Below are 27696 nucleotides of genomic sequence, written 5' to 3'. Positions count from 1 at the left end.
CAACTCTGTGCATTTCTAGATCTCAGCCCAGTTCCATACCCCTGATTCCATCCTGCGTGAAGAGCCCCATTCGAAGCAATACTCATAAATAGAACATCACTACCCCATCCCCTGTTCTTCCCCAATTGATCCCTGCCACACACATTAATTCGGCTAACTCATCCACAAACTTTTCTCTACTGTCATTAGTCACGATGTCATCCTCATCTTCTGCGCAGCTACATAGCACGGTTGCCAATGGCAGATCAAGTGAAGCTGCTACGAAAACACAGAAACCGGAACCAACAAAGGAGGTTCCAATTGAGCCAACCAATAAGACTGTTGACGCAGAGTTCCGCAAGAAAAAACTTGTCAGAAAACATGCAGGGCCCTCGAAGATCAAGTACGCTGTATGGTTGGGTGGCCATGCTACATGTGTGGTTTTTGGAGTGATTGCCTTAGTATGGAATCTTCTATGGTTTAAGGATCACTATTATTTGAGCAGCATATGCTACAGAATATCATTGATTGGAGAAGTCGTGGCGTTGGTGTGTACAACGTCTAGACGGTTTGGATTTGCGCATCTTCCTCGGTTTTCGATGATGCTAGCTCAGAAAAATTTCCAGTACATTCTTTTGTCGGTAGCATGGCTTTTTACTTTCCGGTCAGTGTTGAAGATTGTGCCTGTGATCCTTATTTCGATGTTGCAGTTGGCCGAGAACAAGAAGATCGAGCCTCTTCTCAAATTGGGCGACATGTTCGGAACGATAATTGCCTTTGATGAACTCATTTTGGTAGCTTACTTGTTTGCCAGAACCGTGGCTATGATCAAGACTTCGGGGTATCAATTGATTTTGATGATGACTCTCTTGTGGTTGCGGGTATTGTTCGATGCAAAGACCGCAGAGATGTTTGCGTATGTAGTTGACCGTCTTGATGGAAAGATGTCCCAGGTGCAAAATAAAAAGGTCCGGAAGGCATGGAACAAGCTCAGGGCTTTTATCAAGGAAAAGGTTGAGGGCCATGGGCCAGACAATCAAGTTGATGCCAACCAGAAGATGAGCAAGAATTAGGAAATCATCCAATCGATTAGAATAAAGATAACGGGAGATATGCGATTACGAGAAGGAGGAGAACTGAAATGTTACAAATGGCTGTATAAACGTAGTACTGATAGAGACAATCCAGACAGCCCGAATACAAACTTAAAATTGATGAACACTTAGATTTCATTTCTGAAAGATAGCTCATTTCCGAACGATTCCGAAAATTTTACTTCATTTTGATATTTTTCATTTCTGCCCCATACAAGTTGAGAGGCACTGGTGAGTCCTCACTATCTACAGTGAACACTCCAGCATACCCCTACTTTTGTCTGCTAGCAACTCCATTTCACAGTAGAGAGCCCTCCTGTGCCCCCAATTCCACTATGTCCTCATCTAACTCTCCCGTCGTTTACCAATTGGGTCATAAACCCATCAAAGACCACTGTTACTCGCCAAACTTTGATCTTTTGGCAGTCACCAAAGACAATGTGGTTGAATTGTACCAGACCTCGCTCAACTCTACCGCAAGGCCCAAGCTTATTGCCACATTAGAGGGCCACGACAAAACCGTCACTTCTGTAGACTTTTCGCCGGATGGAAGTCGTATTTTGACTTGTTCCCAAGATAGAAACGCATTGGTGTGGGAATACAACGCCCAACAGGGTCAATACAAGCCTACATTGGTTCTTTTGCGTATCAACAGAGCAGCAACGGTGTGTAGATGGTCTCCAAAAGGTGACAAGTTTGCTGTTGGATCTGCTGACCGTGTCATTGCCGTGTGTTACTACGAAGAAGAAAATGACTGGTGGGTGTCGAAACACTTGAAGAAGCCCTTGAAGTCTACAATCACCAGCTTGTCATGGCACCCAAATAATGTGCTCTTGGCCGCAGGCTCGACCGATGGCCATGTTAGGGTGTTCTCTGCGTTCATTAAGGGGTTGGACGAGAAACCAGAACCTAGTGTATGGGGTACCAAATTGCCCTTTCAGACCTTGGTAGGTGACTACACAAATGTCAGCGGATCATGGGTACACGATGTCGCTTTTAATGAAGACGGTGAGGCCAATTCATTGGCGTTTGTCTCCCACGATGGAACACTCTCTATTGTATACCCGCAAGGAGAGGGACTTCCACCTGCAGCATTTGTGAGTATCAAGACGGGCTACTTGCCCTTCAGATCTTTGCTCTTTTTAGCCGACTCTGTTATCGCTGGAGGCTACAACTGCAACTTGATTGTTTTTGAAGGTGATCAAAATGGATGGAAGGAGCTGTACGTTGTTGAAAAGCAGAAGGACTTGATCCACGATGAACCTCCAAAGGATGATGACCAGGAAATTTCCAGCCACCAAGCTCTCAACATGTTCAAGCAAATGGATCTCAAGGGTAGAGTCAACTCCAAGCCTCTGGCTGGCTCTGGCAAAGCTTTGGCTACCACACACCAAAACACCATTACTAGCTTGAGATGGTATGGAGATGGAAAGGTTTCAACCTCTGGTATTGATGGCAAAATCGTGATTTTTGATCTCTAGATAGGCATATACTACAAATTATACATTGACGAAGCAATGGTTCCAAGAACATTAAATAAATCAAATCTCCAGACTTGAATAACTTAATATCAAGAGGTGTTGATGCCGAAAACAATGATAATAGCACGAGAGAATGATTCGTCAGAAATTGAGCTTTGGTATTGGGTTATCTTCAGAAAAGTTTGGTTCAGAAGCAGAACTGAAAAGTAGGTTTTTCATCAGAGAATCATCTATCGTGGTATTGTCAAGGTCCTCAGACACTGGTGGTTCCACCAGAAACCACCAACCTCTTTGTACTTTGCGCCGATAAAAAAGGAGTCTAGGTATTAGTACGTTGTTACGGTGGAAGAAGCGTTCAGTTGGTGATGCATGTTATTTCCAAGCTCAGGAGTCGCTAGAAAAATGTTGTGAAAACAATCATCCTCACTACTAAAGACTAGCACATACCTAAAGTTAGTAGATGCCCACTTAAGAAACGGCGGTTTGCTTCCAGGTCATAAACGAAGAATTCCTTAATTATTTTGTCCTGCATTTACATCCTCAGTGTTGAAGTTACATCTTTGTTTTTAATCCTTTGGAAGATACAAAAGACATACTGTTAGAAAGAAGTAGCTAGAGAAATTTCACGGATCGGTGTGAAAAGTAGTCAAAGAGAGCGAGCGGGTAACCCGCGGCGCTGTGTGCAGGTCATAGGGCATCAATTTGCACCCATTCACGAATATCAAATCGCCCGCACTATTCTATATGGATGGGTCGATGGGCTGTGCCCAGAAAGTCTTTCTCTTTAGCTGCCTTACAAGATTTTCTTGATGCACGGTGGGTTATTGAAGTTGAGAGTGCCGAGAGTTCTATGGACTGACAACAGAATGGTAGAGGCAAACCTGGGAAGTTGGGACATTTATGTATCACTGACAGCGCAACAGGGCTCGTAATGCAACTCAAGGATTTTGCATTCGGTGCGATTTTCCATCCTCATGCAATTGGAAACTTTGAGTATCACCAATGCATCGCATCAAATAATCTGCGGGAGTGCACCCACATGTCCTAAACATCCCCATTCATCAAATTACCTGCATTAGCTTGTATGGTGTGTCAGAGGGGGTGTATTGATGGGCAATAAATTCCAAAGAGTGGAATACTGTGATACGAAATAATATTTACCAAGGAGAAAATCTCGATTCCCAGCTGTTCCAGTAAATTATCTCGGAAAATCGAATACCTTTCCGACGTTCGGAGTTCAATGATCCTTCACCCGTTTACCTATAGTGCATGTGCGCCTAATTGCAGTACAGACTCAGCCTCTACTGACGTTAATACATCGAATCCCGCTCGGATTTTCTCTTATATTTATTGGCTTTTCTGTCTGCGCATTTGCACCTCCGTTTTGGTTTGAGCCCTGATTCAAAGAATTTCTTAACCCACTCTTCTCGGAGTACACTCAACTTAAAGACACCCTCTGACATCAATAGGGGACATTCATATTCACAGTTAAAACAAAGATTGGAACCAATCATGGCTAACAATCGCTCACCTTCGTTGCCCTGTCTCGACAGAAAACCGCTCCACACAGAGAGTCTGCCTTTGTTGGGTAGACAGCACGGAATCAAAGATCAGAATCAGCAAAACTGGAAACCGCAGGCAGCTACCATAAACCAGCCCTACACAGATGAACAGGAGGATGAGCTCCGTCGCAATTCTATCTCCATCTTGGAATTCAATAGACACAGCAATCATGCGGCGCAGCATCAACAGAACACACCTTTGTACAAGAAGCTTTTCTCGTCGCTGTTCTCGGTACTGAACCCCAACTCTTCGCTGTATGACCTTTCTTCTAACCTTCCTTTGGGTACCGACACATATTCGGTGCGTAGTGGAGGAGAATTGGAGGCCTCCATTCCAACAAGAGCAGACATCCTCCTCGCATTACGTCCAGAAAAGCTCATCGGGCAGTACAAAGTGGTTGCCGACTGGAGCCGGTTGTTCCGTCATGATGTTGATAGCATTAAGAACCGCGCGTTGCGTCAATTTTACGAGGACCAGAACTACCTCATTGAAAGATACACAGAGATTGACCATTTCTTGGATAACGGACAAATGCACTTGAACATGTTGTCGACCTACACTAATAGTGGCAACGAGAATAAGGCGTTTGCAGAGGCTGCCACCGAGGAAAATCAAATAGGCGAGGCCATGCAAAAAAGCACATCTCGTTCAAGACACAATGACTTGCCTGGCAACATCCGCGAAGGTGGTCAGTTTTTGGGTGTCGACAGCGAGCACGACTCACAAGTCTACTTGGCCATCATGGTCAACTTCTTCATTAATTTCCTTCTTTTAATTGGAAAGATTGTGATCGCATTGTTGACGAGTTCCTTGTCCGTGGTTGCATCTTTGGTCGACTCTGTATTGGACTTTCTTTCCACTTTTATTATTTTCATTGCTAATCGTCTCTCAACGACAAAGAATTGGGAGACTGAGATCGCTTATCCAGTGGGCCGCACTAAGTTCGAACCCATCGGCATCCTTGTTTTTTCGGTCATCATCATAATCTCTTTCTTCCAAGTGGGCCTAGAGTCGTTTAAGAAATTGTTTTTGGATCCGCTGGATAAGGTGGCCGTCAAAATTGGCTGGGATGCCGTCATTATCATGTTGACAACTATCTTAGCCAAAGTTGGTTGTTGGATTTGGTGCGCGTCAAGCAAATCTAGCTCGGTGCAAGCTCTCGCCCAAGACGCCATGACTGACATAATCTTCAACTCTATTTCATTGATCATGCCTGCCACCGGGTATGCCCTTGATATCTGGTGGTTGGATCCTGCGGGCGCTCTCCTCCTTTCCATCTATGTCATTGCAAGCTGGAGCATGACAGCTTTTGAGCACATCGAGAATCTTGCTGGCGCGGTTGCCGATCCAAAAGACTACAAAGTTGTTTTATACTTGGCTTATCGTTTTGCCGAGTGTATCAAACAAATCACAGCCTTAAAAGTGTATCATGCGGGTGACAACTTGACTGTCGAGATTGATCTTGTTTTCGATACTGAGAATTTTAATCTAAGCTTCAGGGATGCACATGATATTGCCGAAGCTTTGCAATACGCCATTGAAACACTACCTATGGTGGAAAGAGCATTTGTGCATATTGACTACATGGAGGGCAACTTTAAGGGTCATTTGACATGATTGCATGTATTTTATTTAATATCAGGAAAATTATCAGCGAGACACTTCATAAGTCCTAGTTTGTATTGGGTAATGATATCGTAGTCATTGTTTTGAGCCACTCTCTCGAATTTTTCGATTAGAAGAATCACTGGTGTCAAGCCATAAAGATCGTCGTTATCATTTTTGAGACCTTCTAGATCTCTCAAACAGTCGTATTTTTCGTGATCGATCGCATGTTTTGTAGTTTTAATTAAAACGACAGCTCCGAAATAAAACGAGAAATAGATTTGATCTGAAAGGTATGCAAAATAAGAATCATCCTCGACTAACGTCACGAAGTTAACCAATTGATAAGCATGATTCAAAATTTTCACAAGCATTTCATCTTTGCATTGATCAAATAGAATTTGAATGATGTCAATTGTTGGATAAGTAGTGAAATCTGGGTTGGGTCTCGAGCTCAATTCTGAGGTAATTAGAGTCTTGGTATGCAAATAGCTCAAACAGATCTGAATATTACAAAAATTGTAGCAAAATTCAACGAATTGGAGTGCTGGTTGCCTGAAAAGATAATCCCATTGCTCAAACCAATTCTTAACCTCATGCTCAACAAGCATGAGGCTATCTTCGACATCTGAGAGGGTTTTGACGCTGTCTGTATTAAGGTTTTGTTGAATGTAATTGTATGTGATTAGTAGGATACCAATCTCACTAACCATTCTCCCATCGAAATTTGTGGCGCTGTGAAGTCCTAACGATAGATTACAATATCGCAAGCGCGCCTCATCCACAACACACATTCTGCCAGTGAGGATACAGCTGACGAGATGAATTAAGATTAAATGATTATAGGTACGGAAAACCGTAATTTTCTGAGTTTCTTCAGAATCAAAGGAAGGGTAGAGTGCCGCCTGGGCGTTCATGTTGAGGTCCTTGAAGGAAAATAATGTGCCGAAGCACGATTTGGAAATAAAATGAGTGAGCGCTAAACCTGAGAGTTTCCATGGGTCCATCTTCAATTCACAAGTATCGTTACTGTGTCTTTCAGATTTGATGGAGGCACCTGCGGTAGATGCGCCAGAGGCAAGCAAACCAGCCGCAATGGTAGAGAGTGAATACAGATATATGCAAATGATTACCATGGCTTGGAGGAACTCTATATCTCCTTCTAGACTGTCCTCACCAATTGTGTAATGTAAGATGGCTTTCTTGAGATCAGAGAGTAAATGATTGATTACACCACTAAAAAGAATCGATTCTTTGCTGTGTGTTTCGTCTAATTTTTCATTCTTGCAGTTGAGCAGATATCGGAGAGATATAGTACAGCATGTTGTTAGAAGGAAGGGAGATTTTCTCCTCAATTGGCGGATAAGCTCATCGGTGAACATTTGTAGAGGAAACAGAACCCACCTCCCGTAATTACTTCTGAAATCTTTCATGAGATCAATAGCTTGGGCTTCTGAGAGAATTCCGGAGCTTATGATGTCGAGATCCATTGGATCATCTTTAGTCGTACCTCCCAGATCACTTAACCCACTAGTTAACCGCGCTATTGGGCTTGGAATATGTGCGAGATGCCGTGAAACAATGAAAAATGGAGAAGTTTGAAAGGATTTTGAGGCAAAACAAAGACATGCAGGGTCGAACTCCAGATCAGGTTCGATTATGTTTGCACCATGCTGTGTCTTATTTGTCTCGCTGCTCCTAGATGATGAGCTTAAATTTGAAGAACTGTCAAAAATGTCCAAATGACTTGCCAAACTACTAGAAGAGTCAGGCAATTGTACATTTGAGTTTAGAGAAGCAGGAAGCGAAAAGCTTTTAGCCATTGGTGGCGCCCCTACAAGACATCTCATATCATTTTTTAGAGCAATTGCACTCTCAGAATTGCAACAAGCCAATAATTCTGAAATTCCCAGATAAATTAAATCAATTTTGTTTCGAAGCATGGCTTCGGGCTCGTTCTCTTGAGAATTGTGGTAGCTATTGGGATCTTGCGGAACACCATCCACGACAGGAATATTAGGAAACCTTTCTTTGAAATCTGTTTCTAACGAACATGTTCGATTGAGGTTTAGACACCTACTACAGCTAACAGCCGAATCTGACGCCTTGAAACACCTTGACTTCAGTTTTCGACAGGAATCGCAAGCTTTAATTGTTCTGGGCAAAGACCTTTGCATTCTTTGCCGCAAAAGGCTACTCGGACCAGCAGAATCTTTTTCTAGATACGGCAATGAGCCGGGCCTTCTTCGCATATACTTGATGTATTGTTATGTTTAAGGATGGATAACGATCCAACCAGAGAATCATGTACAGTCCGTTGATAGTAGCGATAAGAACAATAATAATGGCAGAGGTGTTTAAGCCTTATAAAGTGCAGCTGTGCACAGCCACAAATAATACACGTGGAAATAGGGCCAATTTCTGTTTTTGTCTGAGATGGTTGTCACACTAACTTGCAATTTGAATGTTAAGTCTGGAGAATTGATAGGTGGACCGTTCATATCTAATGAATTTTTTACTCAGATATTGCTTTTGTTGAAAATACTTTATGATTTGCTATACACAATCGATTGTAGCTAGCCTCACTAATGGTTCTCGTAACTTATTCTTGTAGTTGTTGTTCAGGTGAACAATGACTTGGTAGTACACAAAACTGACACACTCAGATGTACTAATGAGCAACTGGGCGAGACACAGGTGCACACAAGCCACAGTATTTAACCTAAGTTCAACATCTTGAGGCATTCTATAACCAAAAATATCATTCTCGATCAGTACTCAAAAGAGTTGTGAAAGAGGTGTATTTTCTGAATCACTACTGAATCAATCAAACTAACTGATGTGCAGACAAAACATCAGATTCAATAACCTGTAACGTAATTTCCTGTAGTTCAATAAGTCTGCCAAAATCATGCGTTGGGGTTGTAATGTGAGTAGGGGAAAACTTATAAATTTCTATGTACTATTCGACAAAGGACATTACATAAAGGAGACTCTTTGAGCTTGAAAGTACCATGAGCAACATGACATGAGATTTCGAAGGTAGACACCTTTATTCCTCCTTAAAAAATATACATTTTTTTTCTTTTCTGGACTTGGCTTACTCTGGAACCAACCAAAGTATACATGCTCCCCATCGCAACCTCAAAAGATGCAGACTGCGGTTAGTTAATAGAATCTTGCTTTTAGTTTGTGATTACAGTAGCTGGTACTGACACCCTTCGCAGAAGGTTTTGCTTCTAGTCATACTCAATTCCCTTGTATTCAACATCGGTATATGGTCCGGCCCGCGGAACATAACCATCAATTTGTTTCTTCCAAAATCGCCATGTAAATTCAGAACCAAATTTTGAAGATGGCCAGTTGCTGTCTGCCCACGCGATACATGATGTCGCTTGCTTGTACAATGGTCTCACACTAGGGCGAAATGAAAAGAAGTAGAATGCCAACTTTCCATCCGACACCGATAATAAAAGAGCATAAATAATTATATCAGCTATGGCGACCACTGTGAAGAGACAAACAAGATCCTCTTCGATCCACAGAGAGTTAAACCAGTGAAGGGCGTAGAAGAATCCAACCATAAGAAAGAAAAAGACATGGTGTTTAGCATGATCTGTCTGTCTCAATAGAGGAAACCCATAATAATACATACGGTAAAACTTCCACCAGGCGCCTAGAAACTCACGCTTGTAGAGTAATCTGAGTTGTGAGAGGTGTTCACGAAAACAGACGTCTAATTTCTCAGTGAGCAGATTGTACAATTCTAAAGTTAAGTCTGTACACAAAACAAACCGGTCTGGATTCATTATAATGTTAATGAGGTCTTCTTCTAACCAGTCAATATCTTCTATGCATGTATCTGGTCTTAGCCATGTCAGTACACAAAAACCGTTCTTCATTTTAATTAACAAATCGATCATCTGGGCCTCCTGGTCTTTAAACTTATCGACTTTAGTTAAAATTTCTTCAATAAGGCCCTCCGCAGCTGAATGGTAGGCATTGATGGTAGTTTCTCTCATCTCAGTCGAATGTGATCTTAATATTTTTTTTATTTCTCTCTCAAAACTTTCATAGAAATTTTGAATGGGAACTTTAGTCAAGCGTTCAGATGCATAAGGATCATCAAAATCATCTCTGCCGTCGTGTTGTCTATGAGGGTGCAATTAAAAGCAGTATCGAAGCGGAGCAAACATGTAAGTACGCTACTAAAACTGACTCAACAAATTAAATGACTTGAAATGTAGCATGTATACTAGATATTTGGTTGTTTGTAGGTACTGTTTTCCGATTTGTTCTGTTCCAACGAGCATAACATTTGTCATAGAATCAAAACTATACAGTTTATTTAGGAAACAAAAGTATTTACTTAAATGTCATCTAGCTAGACAACCGGGAACCGGATGCAATTTGAGGGAGCAATTGTTGGTTGTTGTTTGTACTGTTTGGTTGATTATTCATGTTTGATCTCTTCTCTCACTTACTACTCTAGTTAAAAATACTGTAAGAGCTGCTCTATAAAATCAATCGAAGCTAGAGATAATCATATCTCGAGTGACTTCCTGGTCAGATCTGGGCTAATTTAAGCCCTTTCTTTGGTCCATCATAGGCCTAATGACGAGCCGTGGCCCGAGGCTTCCGTGTTGCCCTATCGTCGTTACCCAGAACCTTTAATTTCATGTGTCTTATGCTAGCGTCAACTGCTATCCACTTGGCTATTTAGTGGTAATACCCTGTGAGTTACCTAACCGAATTAATTTAAATGCTAGATTGAGTTCCGGCAGTGAAAACCAAAAATGAACTTCCCAACAAGCCAACTACGCAATTTTGTATGAGATAGTTTGCCCGTTTTCCGTTGTTCGCAACTCCAAGTAAACCACCCTGAAACCGCAGTTGACGCCTGGATGAGTGAAGTCGATCAAACCAATGTAATGTAAAGTACCCACAGATTTGTTTGCACTGTTGCGCAATTGGTATGAACCTTCTGACAAAACTCGGTAGTTCCTCTCCCCACATTTTTCAGCCACTTTTGCCAGATCGCTGATATTTGAAGCAGGCAAAAGTTCGATGCTCGAAACGTCGCCAGCGACGCCCAACCCACATTCTTCTCCACAAACCATTGGATCAAATTGCGACCCGAGATCTGCAATCATACCCTCGATATCTCCGTACAAATTTATCGACCGGATGCGCCAATTTGCCAGTGCCCAAAGCAGACCGTCCCTTTTACCAATCCTTATGTCTACACCATGCAACGATGGATGCTTGGGCTCGATCCACATCGAATAGCCAGCGGCTTCATCCGAATGGATGGTCAAAGGTAGACCATACTTATCTCTGATGACGTTCAGCTGAAACAACTTATTGAGGATCTGGTATTGGATGTTTCTGTCTCTTAATTTGTGCAAGCATTCAGGATCATCAAGATTATGCTCATAATGTTTCAAGTCTATGTATCGCAAGTACTCAGGAAATGGATACTTCCTTTGAACCGGCCAGTCCATGCTAAACCAAAGGGGAAGAAAGACGCCCTTCGAGTCAACATTGGAATCATCAATTGTATAAACTCGATAAGCTTGTAGCAAAAAAAATCCAAAAAATGCTGTGGATAGGGACGCTATTGTCAATACCACTTTCGATCTGGTACCCCTTGAATTAGAGTGGGGTGACAGATCAGAACCCAAAGACAGGCTAGAGGGGTTTTGACTTCTGTATTTTGAGGAGTGAAACTCACGAGCAACACCAGGTGCGTTAGTGGTTTTGAAATTGGGACTATGCCTTACGTCGTGGGCGAAATATAGTAGGTTCTTGCTGGGATTTTGTCTTTGTCTATATGATAATCCAGACTTAGAGTAACAAATAAATCTGAAGTGTCCTGATGACGTCCATGGTCGATTATTCAATAATTTATCAGTAATCAGTGGTAATTTTCGAAAGGTTTTCAATTGCATTAAAAGGAAGAAGGTGTAGATTGAAGTGATTAGTAGGTGGTATGAAACCGGGACCGATAAAGGTAAGAGATATGAGGAAGAAAAAAAAAGACTAGAATATCCGAAATGAACTGGGCCGGAAGATTTCATGATGCCATACGGTTATTTGTACGCATTTTAAATTTCATTGTTCGTGTTGTTTCTTTGGTTATCGCTGCCCAATTAGAAAGACACCTCTTACGAAAAAGCGTTTTTCATTGCCCAAAACTACAAATTTGAGTTGTTAAGAAATTCAAGATTGGTCCCAAAGCATGCAAATGCCTCGAGATTATTTCATTCAATTAATTAGGGACATGGTAAGTATTGTTCATGATATAAAGATCTATCACATCAATTGTTCACATGATAAAGAAAGACATTGTTTCCGGTTCAAGCCAGTTGGATATCCAAATTAGTCTATACATCTGCACTTGAGAGTCTGTGGAAGTGATCTTGAAATGATCTCTTTGAAAGTTCAAAGCGAATGCATGGGTTTAAAATAGTATTGAAGGAAGCATAAGGCACTTCAAATATAGTACTGGATTCGAAGTTCAATCCTCGTCCTCGATGTCTGCCCAACTGGTGGACTTGTCCGACATCTTATCAAACATGGCCTGTACCTCTGCCTTGACAGCGTCACTTATGTCATCATCACGGCGGGGCTCCTGATCGTGAATCTGTTTACTCAGAGCTTGATTTATGTGTCCTTTGGAGTTTGCGGGCTTCGGTGGCTTATACTTACCATCCTTCTTAGCGGGAGCTCCAATACGCATTGCAAGAGCCTTGGCACCAGCAGTCATCAGCCCAGGCTCATCATGCGTACCTCTCTTGTCGTGTGATTTTCCTTCATGTTGTCTGTGACCGGCGTTATTCCTGTGAGTAGGTGTTTGTCTTGACTTATGTTCGTGTGGTCCAGAGTGTCCCTCACTATATGTGTGGTGTGCGTTCAGCGTCTTGTGACTTGATCGAGTATCAAAATGTTTCTTGCCATGACCAAAATGCTCATCTTGTTGCAAATTTGGCGATACGGGGCTTCGTTTAGTGTTCTTCTTATTATCTTTCTTCTCTTGCTGAGGTGCACCAAAACGGTCTGCTAATTTCAATGCACCGAGCCTAGTCTCATTAGAAACAATCTCGCTCTGTTCTTTGGGTTCGCTAGCTGAGGTGGGTGGAGTTGGGATATTGCTTTTGGCAACCTCATCTCGGGCCCATTTCGACACGAAAGCAGCAGGTTTTTGCGGAGACTGAGGACTGGCCAATTTGGGAGTCTCCAGAAGCACAGTAGTCTTGACTGTGTTGTCTTCTACAGCCCATTTGGAGTCGAGAGTCATCCTGAGTAGTTAGATTATGCAAGTAGATCAAACTGTGGAGTATGTGTAATTACGAATCTAATGAGAATCTTCAAACGAGGCAAAATAGGAGAAGACTGACATTTTCTTTATGCAATAATTCCAAGAAAGTCTGTTCTTTTTTTTTTTACGGCCTCAACTTCGCTGAGATTTTCGGTTTTGGTACCGATGGTCCGTTAAAAGAAGGGCTACTGAATGGAGCGACACACAGTTGAGATTGGAATAAATTTCTGAATGTATCAGAAACCAGAACAACGTATTCAGTACGATACAGAGTTATTATTTGATACTTCATTCAAAGCATTTGACACCTTTGCAAGGCTGTACTAGTCAAGAATGAAAAGAAAACCACAAAAGTGAAAGAGTTATATCCGGTGATGATGTTTTCTCTAGTTTTGACCCAAGGTTGCAGAAAGTTGTGTTATTGGACTTGCTATTCATCACGATCAATGGCTGCAAAATCTTGCATATAAAACTACAACAGAGGATTCAATTCAAAGATTGGTTTCCGCCTGACATCTGGTTCCTCTGATTTGTCATTGAGACGATTTTGCGATTTGGCAACTTGCTCAGTCTACTATTTCTTGTCGAGTGTGCGGTGGTTTCTTGTTTGCAGAGACACAGATCGATCACCCAGCTTCAAAGCTAGTTGCGATGAAGGTAAAACAGAGAAAGAATAAATGACTTGCACTTTATGTTGCATTGAAAAAAGCCATTCTATTGTCCCCACCAAGGTTTCTGAAAGACTCACCAGGTGTTGGTGCTACAACTACAGAACCATTTAAAACTCCATGACAATACTCTATTAGCGGAATAGTACAATTAATCAAATTCAACAAAAGGAACGAGAACCCATTTTTTCTTTTTTGTTTTTGTTGCCAGCACTAATATCCCATGGATCTGTTCTTGCATACACCCGTAAGCACATACCCACCTGTCTCACTTATGCTTCTACAGGGACAAGCATCAGAATATTCAGAATCTACAAGAACACCACGCTAATTTAATCAACCAACGAATGAAACGAGCGGAAAAAAAGTTGTAGAACACGTTCTTGACAAATTAAAAAAATCACATTAGCCCTGCCGCTCTAAATCTTCAATTGGTCTTCCCGGGCCACTTTTCTCTTCTCCTAGAATCTGCTCACCTGACCCAGGACCTCTGTGCACCGGCTAGTCGCTTTCAAAGAATTACCACTTAAAACCTCTTCTTCCAGCACTTGAGCCAATTCTCATCACCCAATCGATTGCCAATTTGACACAAGTGACGTGACAGATCCAATTGATTACTAACATTACACCAAACCCTTTCCTCACCATGTCTGAACAATCTTCTTTCAACTTATCCACCGAGTTGCCAGCTTGGAAGCAACTTGAGACCACCTACGAGGCTGTTGGTAAGACCCTCAAGGTCACCGAGGAGTTCTCCTCTGACAGTGAGAGATTCTCCAAGTTCTCCGAGACTTTCACCAACTACGACGGTTCCAAGATCTTGTTCGACTTCTCCAAGAACATTATCAACGACAAGATCAAGAACGAATTGGTCGAGTTGTGTAAAGAGGCCGGTGTCGAGAAGTTGAGAGACGCCATGTTTAGCGGTGCTAAGATCAACGAGACCGAGGGCAGAGCTGTGTACCACGTGGCTTTGAGAAACCGCTCTTTGAAGAAGATGGAGGTTGATGGCCAGGACACTGCTGCTGAGGTCGATGCCGTTTTGCAACACATGAAGGAGTTCTCCGAGGAGGTTCGTTCTGGTCGTTGGACTGGTTACACTGGTAAGCAAATCACCGATGTTGTTAACATTGGTATTGGTGGTTCTGACTTGGGTCCAGTTATGGTCACCGAGGCCTTGAAGTCCTACGCTCAACCAGGCTTGAACGTCCACTTTGTTTCCAACATCGATGGTACTCACTTGGCCGAGGCTTTGAAGGGCTTGAATGCTGAGACCACTTTGTTCTTGATTGCCTCCAAGACCTTCACCACCGCCGAGACCATCACCAACGCTAACTCTGCTAAGCACTGGTTCTTGGACTCCGTCAAGGACGAGGCTCACATTGCCAAGCATTTCGCCGCTTTGTCTACCAACGCTGAGGAGGTTTCCAAGTTCGGTATTGACACTAAGAACATGTTCGGCTTCAACGACTGGGTTGGAGGCAGATACTCTGTCTGGTCTGCCATTGGTTTGTCCATTGCCATCTACATTGGTTTCGACAACTTTGAGGCTTTCTTGAAAGGTGCTGAGGCCTTTGACGCCAACTTCACCTCCACTCCTTTGGAGCACAACATCGCCGCTATTGGAGGTATGTTGTCTGTCTGGTACAACAACTTCTTCGGTGCTCAAACTCACTTGGTTGCTCCATTCGACCAATACTTGCACCGTTTCCCAGCTTACTTGCAACAATTGTCCATGGAGTCTAACGGTAAGTCTGTGACCAGAGGAAACTCTTTCACCAACTACCAGACCGGTACCATTTTGTTCGGTGAGCCAGCCACAAACGCCCAGCACTCTTTCTTCCAATTGGTGCACCAAGGTACTAAGTTGATCCCATCGGACTTCATTCTTGCTGCTCAATCTCACAACCCAATTGAGGACAACTTGCACCAAAGAATGTTGGCTTCCAACTACTTCGCCCAAGCCGAGGCTTTGATGGTCGGTAAGAGCGCCGAGCAAGTTGAGCAAGAGGGTGCCAAGGGTGGTTTGATCCCACACAAGGTCTTTTCTGGAAACAGACCTACCACCTCGATTTTGGCTCAAAAGATCACCCCAGCCACTTTGGGTGCATTGATTGCCTACTACGAGATGGTCACTTTTGTTGAGGGTGCCATTTGGAACATCAACTCTTTCGACCAATGGGGTGTTGAGTTGGGTAAGGTTTTGGCCAAGGCCATTGGCAAGGAGTTGGATGTTGCTGGAGATGTTTCCACCCACGACCCATCCACCAACGGTTTGATCAACCAATTCAAGGAGTGGAGCCAATGACTGCCAGTTTATCCCGGAAAGTTGTAAGTCTTGCCGTAAATAACAAAGATTAATAAAATTATGTGAACGATAGTATTTGTAGGACTCAGATCTCAAAGTTAGAACGTTGCTCAATACTCAAGAACATAAATATCATACACACTCAGGCGCCAACATAAAAAAAAAAATATAGATACGATCCGGAAATCCATTATTCTAATTAAAAAAATGCCTATTGTTTCGGAACCGACTTTCTTTCTGCAAGAACCCTTATCTCTACCGATGCTCATCTCATCTACCTAGTGTCTACAAGTTTCCCAATCAACCCATCCACACAATGACCGAGGCCGTTGACATTCCCAACCACAAAACACACATGGAGGGCGAGGGTCTCGATAACCCCTTGCGTGCCATTGTGGTTGTAAACTCTCCAGAATCCCCAGAGGGAGAGATGGAAGAGAGAATGCTTGATGCCATCCAGGCTTTTGACGAAGTGGAGTCCTTTTTCGACAAGTTTGACGAGGAGGTGGCAGTTCCTAACGAAGAGCACATCAAGTACGAGGTTGGAAGTGATGGATTGGTGATTTTTGTCGTCGATTCGTTGGCTATTCAAGAGAAGGTTTTGAAGTTCTTAGATGACTTCTGCAGAAACATGGACGAGGAAATCCCAGAGGATGGTAAGATCGAAGAGAACGAGGACGAAGACACGCCAAAGAAGAAGAAGAAGTCCAGAGCCGAGTAAGCCAATCCCATGCAATCGCTGATTGATTGCCCATAGTCATTCTGACTTGTACCATAAGAGCTCCCAGCGAGTGAACGAAACAAAGGCTAAACTTCTACTGTGCTGTCAACACAAACATGAACAAAAGAACCTCACTTCACTAGACCGGCTACTTTCCCCTTGTCCAATCAAGCATGCCAGACCGCCGTTACTCAACTTACTAGAAAAGAAACACACCACAGACATACTAAACATGAGATGTAAATTTAATACAATTTATCTAAGTTTCCTACCACATTTGAGTCGATTGCATCTCATCTTGACCATATTTAAATTTCCATTTCTCCATATTCTCCCTATTTAGATTATCTCCTGCAACTCCCACCTCCACATACTAACACACCCTACAACACTCCCCAATGGACGACTGGAGAAGAATTGACATTGACGCCTTGGAACCTGAGAACCATTTGTGCAAGCTGGACTTGATTCCACAGGTGGACCCTGTTTCCCCTGAACAGGCACAAGCAGTAGCTCAGTCAGTGAAACAGAACTTATCCCTGGGCAAGTTTCTAGAGGCCTTACAGACTGCATTGGACACTCCTCCATACGTCAGCGACGAGTCTACAAAGGTATTACACGCGGAGACTGTTTTCGAGGTGCTTGCGTCCATCAAGAACAATCACAATGCCTCTGAATATGGCAACTTTGTATCACAATTGAGTTCCGAGCAGCAAGATACTTTGATCAAATACATCTACAAAATCATGGGGATGCCTTTTGGAGCGAAACATGGCGCCTTGATGTTGGGCTGGTTTGAAAAGACCGTGGATGTTACTGGAATGGGACCTGTGGTTCGGTTTTTCTCTGATAGAAGAACCGTTTAAGTGTTTGCGAGAAAAGGACAGCGATGAACTAGCAGCTTTTAGAAAACATGATGTGTGATTGTGGTTTTGACGATTTTCGCGATTCAAAGCTCGGGTCAAACTTATTGATGCTAAGAAATTAGTAGGTTTACTGGATTGTACACTCGATTATATAAAATACATAAGAAAAACACACACGCGAAATAAAAAAAAGCAATTTTTACGAATATCACTGATTCTCAATGTTCTCAATGTTCTCAATTGACCGTCCATCCTTCCTCACTGGAGAACTGGCTAATTTGCCAATGGGCGGAGCATTAAATCGGATGTTAGACTGTCTAAGAACACGATTTGGACTTGATGCAACTCCTAGAAGCGGCTTTTTGTATGAATTCGAAAAATCGATCTGTGAAAGCGCATCAAAGCCAGTAATGGGAGAGAACGTTGTGGACAAATTACCGAGATCATTATCGGAGTAGCCAAAAATCTTTGCAACATCCTCATGAGCATTCATCGATTGAATCGGGTTGGCGGAAGAAATTCCTCCAGTGTTGAACAGATTTCTTGACTCTTGCAACTCTTTTTGGAGTTGCGAAATCGTGGTCTCTAGCTCATTTGCTCTAGTCAGGTGTGTTCTGAGACTTTCGATAGTCTGGCGATCTTCAGCTGCTGTCAGTTTCAAGGCCGCGATTTCAAGTTCCATTCTCCTTTGGAGATCAAGTTGATTTGCTTTTCCAGCCTCAAATTCTTTGACTTTGGATGAAAGTTCCTTGATATGCTCACCAAGACTATGAGCATTATCATGAGATCTAGATTGGACATTGTGTAGATTTTCACTTAAAACTTTCTGCTCGTCGCGAAGGCTTGACTCCAGTCTCCGAAGAATCTCAATTTGCTCCGACAATTTCAACTTGTTAGCGTTAAGATCCTCAGCCATTTGTTTGTACTCCAGAAGTTTTTGTGTGGTTGTTTCAACAGATTTGAGGCTGTCCTCATTTGACCTTTGCAATTCTTGAATTCTAGACTTCAATTCTTGAGCAGCTTTTTCATTCGCCAGGAGTGAACTCTTTAGATTAGAATTTTCATGCTGTACGGATTCAAGTTCACGAGTGGCTTCCAAAAGCTCAGCTTGATGCTGCAGCACAGTCCTCTCGTGGATCTGTTGCAAGTCTGTGATTGTACCCCTTGCAGTTGAGAGTTGGCTCAAGATAGCCGAGGAAGCAGACTTTAAGTTTGTGATTTCTTGTTTTAATTCTAACATAGTAGCATGCTGTTGCCTCTTCATGTCTTCAAGTGCTTTGTGAGACTCTCTTTCCTTGACCGTTGAAGAATATCTGTCAACAAGGAATTTGGACTTGGCCGAAGTCAATTTTTTCATTGGCTTTACAGAAGAAACAGACACTCGAGGTTTTGAAATTTGAAAAGAAGGATGTCTGGCCTTGGGTGTTACAGATGACTTTGTTGGTCTGGCATAACTTGGAGTTTCTGAAACGGAAGGGCTACTAGATCGGCCAGCATCAGACAAAGCTGCCAAGTCTTTGGCTTTTTGATATGATCCAAACATGTTCAACAATGCAGAAATCTCCTCTGCATCACCTCCTTGATGAAGATGTAAAATGTACTTCGCGTTGTCCATTGGGACAAGATCGAAAACAAACCCGGCCAAGAGTCCTTGATTAATTAATGATGCAGATGTGCCATCATTCAATTTACAGAAGCTATTGAGTTTGTCAGTTCCAGCAATGTCGATCACCGTAAGCGTGTTTCCTTCATGGAAAATTGAGGCAATTGTCACTGACCTCAATCTGGACAGATCTTTCGAGATGATGTCTTGTTTTGAACAGCTATCTACTATTAGAGATGCAACTGCATTGTTCATTCTCACTTTTTTGAGTAGCCTGCCCAATGGCAATTGTTTGAGAAAACGTTTACCCCGAGACGAATTCAAGACATCTACGAAACTTCTATTCTTGGACAAGTTGGCAACTGAAATAGTGCAATTTCCAATTGAGCAACTCGAATTGAGTATTTCATGGAATGTCTGGGCAGCAGAAGAGGACTCACCCACCAAGATCAATGTAGACGACGTTGAAAGGAGCTTAGCAAACACCGACTCGGAGAGAGAACTAGTCTGAATGGAAGAAAAGGAATATTGCGAGCCTTTACATTCTATGGCGTTTCCCGAATGGTGGAATTGCGGATTTTGAGATGTACATTGTACCTTTACGGATAGTGGGTAGTTTTTCATGGTTGGAAAGCGTGGATATTGCAAAAGAAAGTAATTCGAGTCCCTGAAGCAGCGGAGTATTTTATTGGTGAGCAGTTGTCGATTCTCAGTAATATCTGTTGTGTACTTAGCGTTGTTTGGTAGGGTGTTGTATTGTTTGTTTATCTTTCTGGCGGTACTGCAGGATAACTTCCCAAAACAATATTCACCTAATAATTTAAAATTGCTTCGGGAGAAAAATTTGGTTTTTTTTGATGGTGGAATAAAAGGAATTGTACGGTTGAAAGAAGATTTGTCTACATTTCTGGAGGTACTATTTACGGCCTTTTATCGAAAAGCGTCTGAGTCAAGTCAGAACATTGGTACCAGTGACGAAAGCAATCTTACCCAATATTTAATAGTCCAAAAAAACCCGATCTAGAGGCAGACAAGTGTTTTGTTTGTCTATACTTCCGGTCTGGAATATTAAAAAAATTAAGACGAAGTCAATTTTTGAGCGGATTTGAGTGATCAATTTCTGTTCACTGTCACCAGAAATACATTGAATAGGATAACATCAATAGTTACCGCGTCATGATTAGAGAAATCTGGTAAGAGAAAAGAGTTTAATCATATCGCGTAACGAAAGTGCCTAGAGAGCTACAATCAAATTCAATAAAAAACAAATCACGTTGTCACGAAAGAAATAAAAGGTTAGTTAAGAAGAGAAATTGACCAGAGGAAATCTTGCACCGAGTGCTCTAAAGATAAAAGCACACTCATAGGCTGTTTTAAAACATGTTGAGAATAAAAGCACCAAAAACGAGAGCTGAGACGCCTGCAAAGTTAGAGGCAGCCTTACCAGCAACAACTGTGGAAGCAACAGTTGGAGTGGCTTTGGAGGTGGAAGTAGCTTTCGAGGTAGAAACAGTGAGAACTTGAGAAGCATTCGAGGAAGTAGCAGCGGTCACAGTTTTAGTAGAAGCTACTGTGGTCTGTGTGGTGGGAACAACTACGGAGCCAGTAATTGTAACGAAGCCCGCCTTAGTGACAGTAGTAGTGTATGGGACACAAACAACATTGCAGCTCTGGACAACAATAACAGTGCTCAAAGGACAGTATGTCACGTAGTTGGTGACGACTGGAGCAACATAACTACAGGTGAGAGTACCACAGTCAGTGATGGTGACGAGGGTAGTCGAGGTAGAGGCCTTGGTAATAACATTCGTAGTAGTCTTACTGGCCTTGGAGGAAGATGATGAAGAACGAATACCCTTAGCAGAGGCAGACGAGCTGGAGGACTTGGATTTCTGAGTGGTAACACCGGAACTAGCCGAGCCAGAAGTCATGGATCCGCTGGAACTCACAGAACCTGAAGAGATTGGCATAGCAGCACTAATAACGGCATTTGGAGCGGGAATGGCATAGCTGTTGACAACAGCGACGTTTTGATAGTAGAATGCGTAGGTGAAAGGTGCCTGGCCGGACAACACTCCATAGGTAATTGTAGTACCAGTGTTAATTTGAACCGTTGGACTGTTGGTGTCTGGAAGACCGCGTTTAGTCACAAGCGGGACGACCTCGGTGTTAACTTTGGCGTACAAGGTAAAGTTACCGTCTAAACCAAAATGGGTTGAACTCCAATCGTTGTCAAAGTATATCATGAAATTACCATCATAAAGAGGGCATGCGACGGTACCGACGTATTCTCCGACAGTATCGTACATGTCGTACCTAGATGGGTATCCGTAGAAAGCAGCTGGAATAGAGAACACGGCATAAGAGTTGTTTGGAATCATTGAATAGTAAAACATCAGAACTGTGATTGACATCACATCACCGCGGTAAGTGGCAGTGCCCTTGTTGCTATCATCATCGATTTCCACAGATGAAATAATATCGATATTTCCATAAGAAGACAAAGGAGATGGAATGTATGTACGGTCGACATCGACGATCAGACTTGGACCAGAAGATGAACTCGAGGAAGTAGATGTAGCGGAAACAGTGCCATTGTTGACAGGGTCATCACGTCTAATGACAGGACTTGCAAGAACAGAGGCAACATTTGCTAAGAGCAAAGCGAGAGAAAAACTGAGTTTCATTGAGAAAGGTATAAGAACAGTTTTTTAGATGCTTAAGAACTGACCGGAAACTGTGTCGCTTTATATAGGAAGGGTTTGTTTATTGAAAGCGAATATTTGCAGCCGTTTATTTAGACCGCGATGCATGTGCAGGGTGCAGCTAAAATGACACATCCGAGCGGGGACTAAAACCAAAACTAGTGTTAACTGGAGTGAGATAAACCAGTAAATCTGCAATTCCGAAACTGCGCAAGATTGCTTAGTTGCAATGAAGCTATATATTCTTCCAGTCTTTCGCGTCTCTACTTGGTTTTTTTTAGAGGTGCCTTGAAGCCAACACAGACCGCTTTTACGATTACTGAAGACCAGCCGTTTTGGGTTGGGGCGTTACTATTATCGTTGAGAACCCAATTGGACACAATAATCCTGTACTTAAATTGGGACCAATCTCAGCACGGTCAGGCGGTACTTGTGTCGCATTTCTTGCTGATAAACAAAAAGTCGCCTCGTTTCATGAGCATTTTCAGATGCCGGTTGGATCTTTTAGCCTTAGAAAGCCCTCAATTGAGAGACACGCTTGATAGTCAACATTCCAACCTCTGTCAAGCATCTGCACAGACTGCATGCCGCCAATGCAGGGTTTCCGATACAACGGCATTGAACGAGAATTAATACGCGATGCATGCGTAGCGTATAATGAAAATCTATGTATAATAGACTTGCTCTCTGCAAAATGCAACGTGCTTTGTATGTATTGATACTAAGATGCAATTTATGGAATATCAGGATACCCCATGTGTGCCTCAAGTTGACACAATTTAGATGCAGGTTGCTATAATGAAGTTATTGTCATTTTCGGCATAGCCTATTCCAAATCCGTCACGTATTGTACTTCTTTAACTATTCACGGTTTACGACGTCGTGTATGCAGATTCCCCTAGTAGCGGGATTGGACTGGTAGTTGCAAAGCATCATACTAAAACCGAAGGAGTGCAATTTTTCTTGTTATTTGGTTTTCAGAATCATAATTTTACCGTGTTTCAAGTTGTCTGTTCATGAGTGCACCTGCATCAGTAAAAGGAGAGGGAGAGTTGTTTTTGTATACGTGATCGGGGCTGAGTGACTCCGTTTAGATTTTTACAAATCGTTGTGTATGCCATTCTTGTTTTTGTTGACTCAGGCCGCTGCGTTTTAAGCTGGGTAATTCTGACCGGGCTACGATACAGGCGTACATCGTGGCTGATACAAGAGTCACGCAAATACATCCTATTGCTAAAAAATATCTTCGTCTGAAGAGCGAAATCCGTTCAAGCTTTGAAAGTATTTACGTGCTCTTTCGGCATCATCTGAAGTTGGCAAAAGAAAGACTACATCGGAGAGCAGACAAATTGAACTTGTTCAAGCAATAGAACACATTTATTGAAGTGATGGCTCAGGTATGTTTCCAAGTATTTTTTTTATTCAATCGTACTTCTGCGATCCTCTTAGCATAGAAGAGATAGCATTAGAACTCATATGGACCAGTAAAAAGTAAACAAACGACAAAATCCTGACCGAACATCATGGCAAACAAGATCGCAGTGTGTAAAATTTGCGGATTTTTTCTACTCAAGATGACACCTCTTTCATAGGTCTGTGATTGCACATATACAACGACTGTTCCCACTCACACTTCTAACTTCGTTGTCATGATGAATGAGGGTCAGAATTGTTCAGCTTATGGTAAGTCTTCCAATTCTAGCCTCTTATTAACATTACAGAAGAGATTTTCGTTTAAAACTTTTGAAATTGGATTCGTTGAAGAGGCAAGGTGAATGTTAATACCAAATGACATCCAAGGACCTTGATTAAATTCGAATTCTTGTCACAAATGCTAATACTGATACATAGTATCTCATTAAAGAGCTATTAAGTTATTCCAGCAAGAATTTCCCCTCCATATTCTCCTATTTCAAGGTGGTTCATCTTTCAGAATTGGAGATCGCCATAAACATTGAATCGTACTCGAAGATAAAAAATGAATAGAAAAATAAAAAAATAATGATGAGGATATTTCCCCTTTTGATTGGCTCTTCAAAAGGATTTTGTGCGTTGGTATTCGGATCAGCAGCAAGCAGAGCCTCTATTGTGGCTGCAAAATAAGTTATCGACCGAACATATTGAATCAAACATGATAAATTGTCAGAGAAATTCACGCACTAAACTCATCCTTTGAATCAGACCTATATTTCACCAACAGGACCTTCCTTTGTCAGCAAATCTCGATTCGTAACTCCACAGTGGTTGATCCGGAAACTTTTCCTATTCTAGCGAGAATGGCCATTGTACACAGAATATCACCTGTTGTATACCGGAATGCGGAATCGATTGCCCCCACACCGATCCACAGGTATAAATATCAGACACCCCCCTATTCCAAAGTAAGAATTTAATTCTATCCATTCTACTTAATCAATCATACAATGTCTACCATCAAATTGAACAACGGTCATGAAATGCCTCAGGTCGGCTTCGGCTGCTGGAAAGTCGACAATGCCACCTGTGCTGACACCATCTACAACGCTATCAAAGTAGGATACAGATTGTTTGACGGTGCTCAGGATTACGGCAACGAGAAGGAGGTTGGTGACGGTATCAAGCTTGCTCTTGATGAGGGTTTGGTTGCACGTGACGAGCTTTTCATTGTGTCTAAGCTTTGGAACAACTACCACGACCCAGCCAACGTCGAGACTGCTTTGGACAGAACCTTGAGCGACTTGCAGGTTGATTACTTGGACTTGTTCTACATCCACTTCCCAATTGCTTTCAAGTATGTCCCACACTCCGAAAAATACCCACCAGGTTTCTACTGTGGAGATGGCGACAACTTCCATTACGAGAACGTGCCATTGCTTGACACTTGGAAGGCATTGGAGAAATTGGTCCAAAAGGGCAAGATCAGATCCATTGGTATTTCCAACTTCAGTGGTGCATTGATTCTTGACTTGCTTAGAGGCGCTGAGATTCCTCCAGCCGTCTTGCAGATCGAGCATCATCCATACTTGCAACAACCTAAGTTGATCAAGTGGGTTAAGGAGAAGAACATCGCCATTACTGCATACTCATCCTTTGGGCCTCAATCTTTCGTTGAATTGGATCATCCTAAGGTTAAGGATTGTGTCGCTTTGTTCGAGCACAAGGATATCTTGTCTATCGCAAACACACACAAGAGATCTGCAGCACAGGTGTTGTTGAGATGGGCCACACAAAGAGGCCTTGCAGTCATTCCAAAGTCCAACAAGACCGAACGTTTGTTGGCCAACTTGACTGTCAACGACTTCGACCTTTCTGAGAGTGAGATCGACACCATTTCCAAGTTGGATGTTGGATTGCGTTTCAATGACCCATGGGACTGGGATGAGATTCCAATCTTCCACTAAAGATCTTTTTGAGTTTGGACTTTATAGATTGAAAATTAATATACTTTTGTCTTACCTACTTCGATTATCCACTTCGACAAGTCTCATTTCAAAGAGTTCTTAATTCTAAAGAGTTTCAAGTACTTTCTCACGGCCAAGAGTAAGAATGCGCAATTTGCTCACGAAATCGTCTCTATTGATGTATGCTCCACAAAGCCTACGCTTTCCGGTGAATTCTGTTCTTGAATGGAAGCAACGCCAGTTGTCAAAGATCAAACATTGACCAGGACGCAATTGATAGAAAATCTCATTCTCTGGAGATGAAATAATTTTGTACCAATGACGAAGGGCAGCGTAGAATTTGGGCACATCTTCAGGGTTTGACCAAGAGTCCATACAAGAACGGTCACTTTGATTCCATCTCACTTGAATTAATTCTCCATTGGCATCAAGCTTCAACACAGGCTGCGCAATATCAGGCTGAATACAAACCTTTTCTTCGCCTGCGGAGTGGGCAGGAACTGGGATCTTGGTCAAGAGATCGTAGCTGTCTGGATGCTCCTTTTTCAAAAGCTCGGCACATTGGAAAGCATCAACCAAAGACGTGGTGCCTCCAGTACCGTCGTGGTACAAGAGATGGAACAACTGCAAACCAGGCGTGTCAGACCAATAGGTTCCATCTGTGTGCGCCGAAATGTCGAAGTTGGTATAAGCAGTGTCTTTCTTGCCTAGGTCCGAAGTAAAATCCCAGAAACCACCATAATGAGTCGGGCGTATATACATGAGCTTCTCGCAAAGCTGTTCGGTCGCCTCAGGGGTCACCGGTACGTTGTCAATGAGACTAAAACCATGGCGCCAGATTTTCTCACACCAGTCCTTGATTGCAGCCTCGCCATCAGATGCATCGCTGGAAGCCATGATTGAATTGAAATCAACAGCAGGCATGTTGTTCTCCATATCCTTGGTTCTCCAAAATTGACGACTCAACAACTTCTTTTCGTTCTGAACAGTCTCCTTGGGCAAGACTGGAGGATTGTAGGAGTGAAGTTGCAACCAGCTCAAGTCATAAACCGACTTGTGCTGATCTTGACTCCACGTCACATGTAGTTTTTCATTGTTCACAGTCACTTCAACAGGATGAATGTCCTCATCTATGGTAGCGGAATTGAGAAGACGCTGTTTTGTGGTGTCAAAGTAGCATGCCTCACAACGACAGTGGTCCCGGAGCCAAATATGGTGGAAAGTTGTTTCAATACCGCTCAATTGAAGAGTAAGAGTGTCTTTACCTTTTATAATACTTTGAGTCATGGTTGTTGTATTATCTTGGAGGCCTGCGGTATACCTGAGCCTATATATATATGCCAAATGTGGGGCGACTGCATGATTGTGAACTCGGGATTGATTTCCCAATTGAGACACTAGGAAGCGTGGAAGACAAAAGCAGACTTGAGTGCGATGAGAAGGTAGTTAGAAGGGAAATTGGAAAAGCAATTAAGAATTTGTTTTCTATAATTTTCGTATTGCAGTTAAGAGTGGTGTTTTAGAAGCCTCAATTAAATTAGTGTCTGTAGTGCAGATATCCCGAAAGCTTTAGCACCGATCAACTGCCTTGAGAAACAAGCCAGAGAGAACTGTGGTTTTTTTTTAATCGAATAACGCCAGTTTTGTCTTTTCTATTATATAGCTTCCCGATATAGTTGTTCATAGTTTTTGAGGATCTAATGAGATCCTTCTCGAACAGAATTGTAGAATTCTTCACGGGTATAATTTCTCAGAAATAAAGAGGAGTTTTACAGAAGAGAGACTAAAAGGTTAAGCTCCATGACACTTGACTAATGTATCATCTATACCACGAGAACGGTCGTCTTTGGTTTGTTTCAAAACAGCTATCTTTGTACTTGTTAGGAACAGCTGTTCTTCATTACCCTGAACGAAGTAAATAAACTTCTACGATAGCACATACTACAATACTGCTCAAATCTCCCAAATGAAGAGCTTCTTCTTTTCGGTCATCAGTTTGCAAGGCGGAGTTTGTCTATTTGAACTAGACCAGATGCCACAGTTCTTGGCAAGACTATAGAACGCAAAGAGAAAAACCCTCGTAGAATCCAAACAAGGAATTGGATGTTTATTTCCATACTCGCTTGATTGAATCCAAATTCTCTTGTATCTCTTCTTTTATCTCCATTTCTTATGTCCTGGTCGTGCTCCACACCAGCTGCAGGCTTATCTCCATGTTCACTCCCTCTTGTTCATCATCTACAACTATTCGTACTTGAGTATAAACATCATCCAAATCAAAACCAAAGCGACCCAGACCAAGAAAAACCTTCAAATCTCTACCTGTACTTCCTTACATTTATTCTTGAATGTCCATTTGTGACCAATTACAATAGGTCATACTTAATTCAAACATAGTACTT

At 42.4% G+C, this 27696-nt stretch overlaps 11 protein-coding genes across 11 annotated transcripts; 7 read left to right on the top strand and 4 right to left on the bottom strand.

The window, feature by feature from the left end:
* Positions 1–194: 194 nt before the first annotated feature.
* On the top strand, positions 195–1052 carry PUMCH_002324 (uncharacterized protein; the record flags this gene model as incomplete). Its single annotated transcript, XM_063021338.1, has 1 exon — positions 195–1052. The coding sequence occupies one exon, from the start codon at positions 195–197 to the stop codon at positions 1050–1052; it is 858 nt and encodes a 285-aa protein (XP_062877408.1).
* Positions 1053–1408: 356 nt separating this feature from the next.
* On the top strand, positions 1409–2554 carry PUMCH_002323 (uncharacterized protein; the record flags this gene model as incomplete). Its single annotated transcript, XM_063021337.1, has 1 exon — positions 1409–2554. One exon carries the CDS (start codon positions 1409–1411, stop codon positions 2552–2554), a length of 1146 nt encoding a protein of 381 aa, XP_062877407.1.
* Positions 2555–4066: 1512 nt separating this feature from the next.
* Positions 4067–5734, top strand: PUMCH_002322 (uncharacterized protein; the record flags this gene model as incomplete). The annotated part of the gene is made up of 1 exon (XM_063021336.1): positions 4067–5734. The coding sequence occupies one exon, from the start codon at positions 4067–4069 to the stop codon at positions 5732–5734; it is 1668 nt and encodes a 555-aa protein (XP_062877406.1).
* An 11-nt stretch (positions 5735–5745) lies between these two features.
* PUMCH_002321 (uncharacterized protein) lies at positions 5746–7974 on the bottom strand (the record flags this gene model as incomplete). Its single annotated transcript, XM_063021335.1, has 1 exon — positions 5746–7974. The coding sequence occupies one exon, from the start codon at positions 7972–7974 to the stop codon at positions 5746–5748; it is 2229 nt and encodes a 742-aa protein (XP_062877405.1).
* A 2565-nt stretch (positions 7975–10539) lies between these two features.
* Positions 10540–11802, bottom strand: PUMCH_002320 (uncharacterized protein; the record flags this gene model as incomplete). Its single annotated transcript, XM_063021334.1, has 1 exon — positions 10540–11802. One exon carries the CDS (start codon positions 11800–11802, stop codon positions 10540–10542), a length of 1263 nt encoding a protein of 420 aa, XP_062877404.1.
* A 2555-nt stretch (positions 11803–14357) lies between these two features.
* On the top strand, positions 14358–16019 carry PUMCH_002319 (uncharacterized protein; the record flags this gene model as incomplete). The annotated part of the gene is made up of 1 exon (XM_063021333.1): positions 14358–16019. The coding sequence occupies one exon, from the start codon at positions 14358–14360 to the stop codon at positions 16017–16019; it is 1662 nt and encodes a 553-aa protein (XP_062877403.1).
* Positions 16020–16335: 316 nt separating this feature from the next.
* PUMCH_002318 (uncharacterized protein) lies at positions 16336–16740 on the top strand (the record flags this gene model as incomplete). Its single annotated transcript, XM_063021332.1, has 1 exon — positions 16336–16740. The coding sequence occupies one exon, from the start codon at positions 16336–16338 to the stop codon at positions 16738–16740; it is 405 nt and encodes a 134-aa protein (XP_062877402.1).
* Positions 16741–17138: 398 nt separating this feature from the next.
* Positions 17139–17606, top strand: PUMCH_002317 (uncharacterized protein; the record flags this gene model as incomplete). The annotated part of the gene is made up of 1 exon (XM_063021331.1): positions 17139–17606. One exon carries the CDS (start codon positions 17139–17141, stop codon positions 17604–17606), a length of 468 nt encoding a protein of 155 aa, XP_062877401.1.
* A 208-nt stretch (positions 17607–17814) lies between these two features.
* On the bottom strand, positions 17815–19833 carry PUMCH_002316 (uncharacterized protein; the record flags this gene model as incomplete). Its single annotated transcript, XM_063021330.1, has 1 exon — positions 17815–19833. One exon carries the CDS (start codon positions 19831–19833, stop codon positions 17815–17817), a length of 2019 nt encoding a protein of 672 aa, XP_062877400.1.
* Positions 19834–24337: 4504 nt separating this feature from the next.
* On the top strand, positions 24338–25294 carry PUMCH_002315 (uncharacterized protein; the record flags this gene model as incomplete). The annotated part of the gene is made up of 1 exon (XM_063021329.1): positions 24338–25294. The coding sequence occupies one exon, from the start codon at positions 24338–24340 to the stop codon at positions 25292–25294; it is 957 nt and encodes a 318-aa protein (XP_062877399.1).
* A 105-nt stretch (positions 25295–25399) lies between these two features.
* On the bottom strand, positions 25400–26581 carry PUMCH_002314 (uncharacterized protein; the record flags this gene model as incomplete). The annotated part of the gene is made up of 1 exon (XM_063021328.1): positions 25400–26581. One exon carries the CDS (start codon positions 26579–26581, stop codon positions 25400–25402), a length of 1182 nt encoding a protein of 393 aa, XP_062877398.1.
* Between the last annotated feature and the right edge of the window lie 1115 nt (positions 26582–27696).

The sequence above is a fragment of the Australozyma saopauloensis genome, chromosome 3 (assembly GCF_035610405.1).
Source record: "Australozyma saopauloensis chromosome 3, complete sequence".
Classification (NCBI taxonomy): Eukaryota; Fungi; Ascomycota; class Pichiomycetes; order Serinales; family Metschnikowiaceae; genus Australozyma; species Australozyma saopauloensis.
This window is presented reverse-complemented; position numbering and strand designations above follow the sequence as displayed.